A 7,674-nucleotide genomic window follows, 5' to 3' on the forward strand; every position below is an offset into this window, starting at 1 on the left:
ATTGGAAGTTTTAAGTTCCAGCTAAAATCATACAAAGCATAAAGTAAGTGGTTAATTCATAGTTTTTGTACAGAAGTACAGAGGTCATTAGGAAGTGCCTATTTTGTACAGAAGTACAGAGATCATTAGGAAGTGCCTAATTTGTACAGAAGTACAGAGGTCATTAGGAAGTGCCCATTTTGTACAGAATACAGAGGTCATTAGGAAGTGCCTAATTTGTACAGAAGTACAGAGGTCATTAGGAAGTGCCTAATTTGTACAGAAGTACAGAGGTCATTAGGAAGTGCCCAATTTGTATCAGAAACTGAAGAAAAATCAACAGAACAAGCAATGTTTTTTTTTTTATTTACATACACCATATAAGTAACTATAGTCCTTTCTGCAATCTGAACTGTATTTTGGAGAAAGCCATACATTCATTTCCCTTTATAGCTCACCTGGACCTAAGGCCCATGTGAGTTATCGCCATCATTTGCATCCATCTTCGTCAGTAACATTTTTTCAAACTCTTCTCCTCAGATATTTATGAACCAATTAGAATTAAACTTGGGAGTGAATGTTCCTTATGGTATTCTGCATAGAACTGATGTAGGGTTTTTTGATCTGTTGAAAAAACATGGCTGCTGTTACTAAAATTAGAACATTGGGTCAGTCAGAAGTTTTTTGCATATATCTCCAAAACTGTTAGGTTTAGCCAATTTCTGACATGGGCGAAGTGTTCAGCATGATGAAATCTATCTGTGGACAAATATTTGTGTTATTCTGTGAGGTATTTTGAAGTTATACCAATTTTCAACATTTGTTTGCTATTTTTAATGTTATTTCTTTAAAAAAAATCTTCATTTCTGACACTTCCAGACCAATTAGAACCAATCTTTGTATGAGTGTACATTGGGGTATTTTGCACAGAACTGATGTGGGGATTTTTGATCCATTGAAAAACATGGCCACTGTAACTAAAAATAGAACACAGGGGTCAGACAGAAGTTTTGGAGTTTTTGATATGTCTTATGTCGCCAGTTCATGCCTAGAACTTTCCTACTTTTTCTGAACACCCAACAAAAATATAGTACAAATGTAATTCCTTTTATATCATTCAATATCTTTTATCATCTGTAAATATGTAAATCTGTTCTGGCAATTATTCATCTCAATAATATTCTATTATATCTGCAAATAAAATTAAGATCAAGTCTTCAAATGAACTAAAGATTTGAGCGACTCCTTTTTGTATGTTAAGTAATAAATTAGCATTTAGAGAATATAGTTCTCACAGAAATGTGCCAAGAAGCATTAAATGTGCTAATCAGGTTCCATTTAATGCAATTATGAGTTACAATCTCCATCCTGTCATCAATATTTTATGATTAAACATCGGGAAGTGAAGAGCAGCGATTTTAACCAAGTAAAATTGGCAGGAAAATTCAAATTGAAAAAAAAAGTGTCTAGTTTTGAAAATCTTGTATGTTAATCAAGGAAATTATTTTCTCAATTAGCTGAAATTAGTTCAATTTGAGTATAATTAAGGTGTAGGGTACACAGGCAGATATGTTTCACATGAAATTGACATGATTTTCTTGTGAAATTCACTTAACATGAATTGCATGTGGACAACTCATGTGAATTTCACTTGAAGGCTCGATTCACACGAATTTCATTTGAACTCTGACACAAAATTTATTTGCTCAGTTCAGGTGAAAACCATGTGAAATTTGTGTGTAAATCATGTGAAATACTTTTGAATGTGGTTACAAATTAATTTAACTTTTGGACAGGTTTAAAAATTGGGAAAAAGGTGAAACAGAACAAAAGTTTGTTAATGTGTGTGAGGTAGGATCCCGGTAACTATTGATTACAGTTTTTACTTCAGAAATCAGTAATTGATTGACATTCAGTTTATACATATTAAGAGAAAGTTCTAAATAATATGGGAAATGTAAATGTATGATTACAATTTTATTTTACATCACATAATCTTTTAAATTTTGTTCTTGCTATTATTTTCACAAGAATGAAAACCCCCAGTAATAACAGCACTTTGATTTGTATATATCTCCAAAACTTAAGTTAAGACAAATTCTGACGGGAAAAGTTTTCAGAATGTTAAGATCTGTCTGGTCAAATTTTCATGTTAATCTGTTAAGTAGGTAGAAGTTATTGCCCTTCTTAGACATCTTTTTAATAATATTACTTTTTAACATTTTCTCCTCAGAAACTACTTGACAAAATTCAATGAAAACTGATATGAATGTTCTGTAGGTTTGAGCGTTATGAATTTTTATCCAAGAAAAAACATTGCCACTTTTACAAAAACAGAATGGGGCTTATCAAGTCAGGTGAGTGATTTAGAACATCTAGTATATCAACCAAATCATAAACAATAAAGCTTGCCAATTTCATGTACATTTCTGTATTTTTTTTTATTTCAGAATTGCAACAACTGATTTAAAAAACTGGTTATGTGAACTTTACCTGTTTCTACATAAGAAACAAAAGAGGTTGATATAAGTTTTTGACCTGTATAAATCACTTCCCATCTGATTGTAATGAGACTACTACTTAATAGCAGTCCAAATATAAATCTTGAATGGTGTCCATACTTGCCCAAACTGTTCAACCTCTGTGTCCATATCAAGCTGTGCCCTGCAAAGCATTTTAGTAGGGCCATAACAGCATATAGTGAACAGTTTGTAACAAATCTTGTACAGGGTGTAATTTTTTTGTCTTTGGTTTTTGATATTTAGCACGAGGCTTGATCAGTTCAAGACATCATGTACCATGGATGGTGACCTTTTACATCAAGATAAAATTAATGTGTTTTTTTTTTTTTTTTTTTTTTTTCGTGTCAAATTTGTGTCCAGGCTGTAACTTTCATATCTTTTGGTGTATGCCTTTGGCCTTGGGCATGAGGGTAAATCAGCTCAAGACAATGTGTTGCATAGGATGGTTGGTGACCTTTGACCATTAACCTCAGAGTCAAATTAATGATTTTTGTGTCTTGGCTGTTATGACTTATGCACTATGAATTGAATGTGTTGTGCATGGCTGATGTTTAGGATTTTTACCACAGCAGGGCCCACAGAGATGGGTTCCATCACAATCATATCTAGTTTTCATTGTTTTGGTTTCTTTGTAAAGTGTGTTTCTTGTATCCAATGATTATTTGTTGTCTCTTGAGTTTCTGTATTGGATTAATAAGGCTTTAAATAAAGAAGATTTATACTTTTTCTGTTATATTTGATTAGAAACCAGTTCTAATGGCATACAGAATGCAGAGGAGGCTAGAGAGAAGTTTAAGGTTGAAATAGAATCAGAGGAAAGTCAACAAGGCGCACAAAGAAAAAGAAAATCTTCTCAAGAAAGTAGTCCTCCAATGTCATTATCAGGTATGAAAAGAATTTCACTAATATGCAGTAGCTACATATATAAATAGTTTTGGTTAGGTTATAATCTTAGAGCTACATATATAGTTTTGGTTATAATCCTACAGCCTATATAATCTGTATGAAATCTTGTTATATATCTGTAAAAATGAAATTTGGTGATTTATGTTTTTTTAGAATTAAATAAGTAAAATCACTCAATATGGTCTGTGAAAAATTAGGAAAATCTCTCGACATAAATTATCAGTTATGAACTACCTTAGAAAAATTATTTACATGAGATTGTTACCAGTTTACATTGTTTTTCACAGGATCTGTATCATCATTGCCAGCTGTTCTATCTCTAGATGAAGTGTGTTCTATAGGTCATGACGTCACAGGGAGGAATGAGTCTTCAGCTCACCAAGTACCTACTGGCCGGGAGGAGTCTACAAAGCCTAAACAAAGAAGGAAAAGAAGGAAAATAGATGCTTCATTGATAGACAAGGATGCCTGTTTTAATGTAGAAAGTGATGATGAAGAGTTACCCAGTATATTTTAATTTATGATGTTTGCTTGTGATTTTATGGTTAACAATATTGAGCCTAATATTAAAGGATATTTGGTACATTGCGTTACCATGATGAATTACAGATCTAATTCAAATTTTGTTCCAGTCAGTTTATTTTTTGTAGAGTTATGGTCCTTGGACTTAGAAAATTCATGCAACTAATCAGCTTTATACACTCTTTTTTCATGCTTGCTTTACCATGACAAGTTACAGATCAAGGTAGAATTATATTCCAACCAATGATATGGTTTTTTTTTTTTTTCAAAGTTATGAATTTTGGACTTAGAACATTTATGCAAAAACTCTGTTTAATGCACTCTTTTTGGTCATGCTTGGAGGTACAAAAAAAAGTATATATTTGATATTTGGTACATTGCTAAACCATGGCAAGTTACAGATCAAGCATTTTGTTCTGGTCTGTTGATTTTTTTATGATAGAAAAAGGAACAGATATGGTGAAATGCAACAAATGCTTAAGCTAATGAATTCTAGTTTATTACCACTTCAGTAAGTAAACTCTGGACCCGTGCAGGTCCGGGTGTCAAAAGAATAGGCCTTAAGCAGGGCTAAGCTTGTTGTAAAAGGCTACTAAATACTGCTCTGAACCTTAGCCAGGGGCTAGGGCGCTCTGCCCACATAGCAACTGGGTTGTGTGCCCCAGGTGATGGAATGGGGTACCCCTAGCGTGTTACATGCTGGGGTTGTCAGGCTATAATATGGAAAACCTGACCGTAAACCATAGTGGTGCACCGTGTTGGGAAAGAAGCCACGTTCCTCGCACGTTAAAAAACTCTACTGTGGTATTCTCCTTGAGTAGGAACCATAGGGCTCCGCCACAGGAGGCTATATTGCCCGACCTTACCTACCTCTCCCTATTTCCAGTGGCAATAAAAATTTGTCGACCCCATTATCCTTGTGTCCCATCCCATTTTTCATTTCATCATTATTTCATGTTTATTTTATCATCCATTTCATGTTCATCGCCTGAATATAGCTGAAATATTGCTGCTCGGACGTTAAACCCCAACAAACAAACAAACAAACAAACAAAATCAAGTACACTCTGAACAGCCCCAACAACTTAAGTAATATAATCCACATTAACAGAACAATGACACTCCTTCAAAATAAACTAAAAACTCTAATAACAACACAAGGACACGTTAATAACCAACACTGATATTAGGGGGAAATCATTTCTAACATTAACCAAGTGTCATGCTGCAAGTGCAGCAAACAACTTTGAAATAGTGGACAAGCATGTGAAATTAAGGCAACAGAAAAACATTCATAAATTATTTGTTGAAAGTTGAATTTGATCTTGATATCACAAAGCAACAAATCGTGTGATAATGACAAATACAGGGCCAAACATTTACGAGATTATTTCAAAAGAATTAAAATATATATCTTGGTGAATGTGATAACATGATAACACAATTCCATATTATGAGGTTTTTTAGCTCATCTGGCCAAAGGCCATATGAGCTATTGCCATCACTTGGCGTCTATCGTCGTTAACAATTATACAAAACTCTTCTCCTCTGAAACTACTTGACAAATTAGAACCAAACTTGGTATAAATGTTTCTTGGGGTATCCTGCATAGAACTGTTTTGGGGTTTTTTGATTCATCGAAAAGCATGGCCGTCATTACTAAAAATAGAACATAGGGGTCAGACAGTAGTTTTTCACATTTATCTCCTAAACCATTAGGTTTAGCTAAGTTCCGACATAGGGATCATAGTGATCTATCTGCAGTCAAATTTTCATTCTAATCTGTTAAGCCATGTTGGAGTTGTGGCCCTTATTAATGTCTTTTGCCATTTTTAATGTTATTTCTTTCAAGAATCTTCTCCTCTGACACTACTGGACCAATTGAAACCAAACTTGGTATGAATGTTCCTTGGGGTATCCTGCATAGAACTGAAGTGGGGATTATTGATCTGTCAAAAAATATGGCTGCTGTTACTAAAATTAGAAGATAATGGTCAGACAGTAGTTTTCCCTATTTTATCTCCAAAACGTTTAGGTTTAGCCAATTTCTCTCAGTTGCTGAAGTGAGCCTTATTGTAAGGTCTAAAAAAGTCTCCAGGGATAAAAGTTGTCAGACGACTCCTTGTAAGAGTTAATGCCCTTCAGAGCCTCTTGTTATCCTATGGTTTTGAAGACTCAGACTCGTGCAGTTTTTGGCTCTTTCATCATTAACAAATTATGCATTGAGTTTGCATTCTGTTCTCTGAACAGATTTTTAGCTCACCTAGCCTAAGGCCTTGTGAGCTATTGCCATCACTTGGCGTCCCGTTGTGGTCCGTTGTCATCGTTAACAATTCTACAAAACTCTTCTCCTCTGAAACTGCTTGACTGATTAGAACCAAACTTGGTATAAATGTTCCTTGGGATATTCTGTATAGAACTAATGTGGGGATATTTGATTCATCGAAAAACATGGCTGCTGTTACTAAAAATAGAACATAGGGGTCAGACAGTAGTTTTCACATATATCCAAAACTGTTAGGTTTTACTAAATTCTAGAAAATAGTGTGCAGCATAAGATCCATCTCTGGTCAAATTTTGGTTTTGATCTGTTAAGCCAAATTGGAGTTATTGCCCTTTTTCAACGATTTTTGCTATTTTTAATGTTATTTCTATCAAAAATCTCCTCTGACATTATTTAATCAATTGGAACCAAACTTGGTACGAATGTTCCTTGGTGTATCCTGCATAGAACTGATGTGGGGAATTTTGATATGTTGAAGAAACATGGCCGTTGTTACTAAAAATAGAACATAGGAGTCAGACAGTGGTTTTCGCATATACATGTATATCCAAAACCGTTAGATTTAAAAAAAACATGGCAGCCGTTACTAAAAATAGAATATACAGTGTATGGGTCAGACAGTAGTTATTCGCATATAACTCCAAAACCGTTAGATTTAGCCAAATTCTTTCAATAGCTGAAATGATCCTTATTAGGACTACAAAAGTCTTTAGGGGTAAATGTTGTCAGATGAGGTCTCCCTAACCACTTCTAAAATTTCCATTACTTTACATGTTAAATAAGTGATTTTCAATGTTTCACTGAATTTCCAGGACAAATGACACCTGAAAGTTGCATACCACTGCGAGGCTTGGAAAATAAGGCTTTCAAAATCATTATTCTAATGGTACGATGACCATAGAAATTCTTCACAAAATTTACTTGAATAAAAAATACTGAAAATCAACATTTTTACCTTTTCTGCTAACTGACAGCATGGAGGCAAATTACTCACACATGTAAACAATATTCATACACTTTTGTAGTAAATTACAAATATGATTTTAAAGTACACATTCTCAGCTTTATTTTAACTACTTTTGATCAGAATACACACAAATAATGCACTCACAATGCATATTTCTAGGTTCAGTGTGTTTTTGATACTACAAAGGGTTGAAGTGGGGTGGCCATTTGACCCGTTAGTGGTTAGTGAGACCTGACTCCTTGTAAGAGTAATTTCCCTTGAAAGGGGAAAATGACTTTTTTTAAGTTTCAGTCGATATCTTGAAAACTGATAGATTAAAAGAAACTTTCATTTGTTGAAATGCTCCTTATGATAGACTTCTTGAGTCAAAATTGTTGGATAACTTCTTGTTAAATTTATTGCCTTTGAAAGGCAAAATTCAACCAGGTGGGCGATTCAGGCTCCTGGGAGCCTCTTGTTCTTCTAGTAGACTTTTTATTGCCATGCAATACTCT

The 7,674-nt window shown here is 34.2% G+C and overlaps 1 protein-coding gene across 3 annotated transcripts in view; it reads left to right on the forward strand.

The window, feature by feature from the left end:
- LOC148618614 (uncharacterized) overlaps positions 1 to 3,990 on the forward strand; it is a 78,927-nt gene extending 74,937 nt beyond the window's left edge. For all 3 annotated transcript variants that reach the window (XM_088577688.1, XM_088577690.1, XM_088577689.1), the window contains 2 exons: positions 3,246 to 3,386; positions 3,695 to 3,990. In XM_088577688.1, coding sequence (XP_088433814.1) covers positions 3,246 to 3,386; positions 3,695 to 3,924 — 371 coding nt within the window. In that variant the 3' untranslated portion in view covers positions 3,925 to 3,990. The remainder of the gene's footprint in view (positions 1 to 3,245; positions 3,387 to 3,694) is intronic.
- The last annotated feature ends 3,684 nt before the right edge of the window (positions 3,991 to 7,674 follow it).

The sequence above is a fragment of the Perna viridis genome, chromosome 4 (assembly GCF_037379345.1).
Source record: "Perna viridis isolate PV_CMFRI_1.1 ecotype Kerala chromosome 4, ASM3737934v1, whole genome shotgun sequence".
Lineage (NCBI taxonomy): Eukaryota > Metazoa > Mollusca > Bivalvia > Mytilida > Mytilidae > Perna > Perna viridis.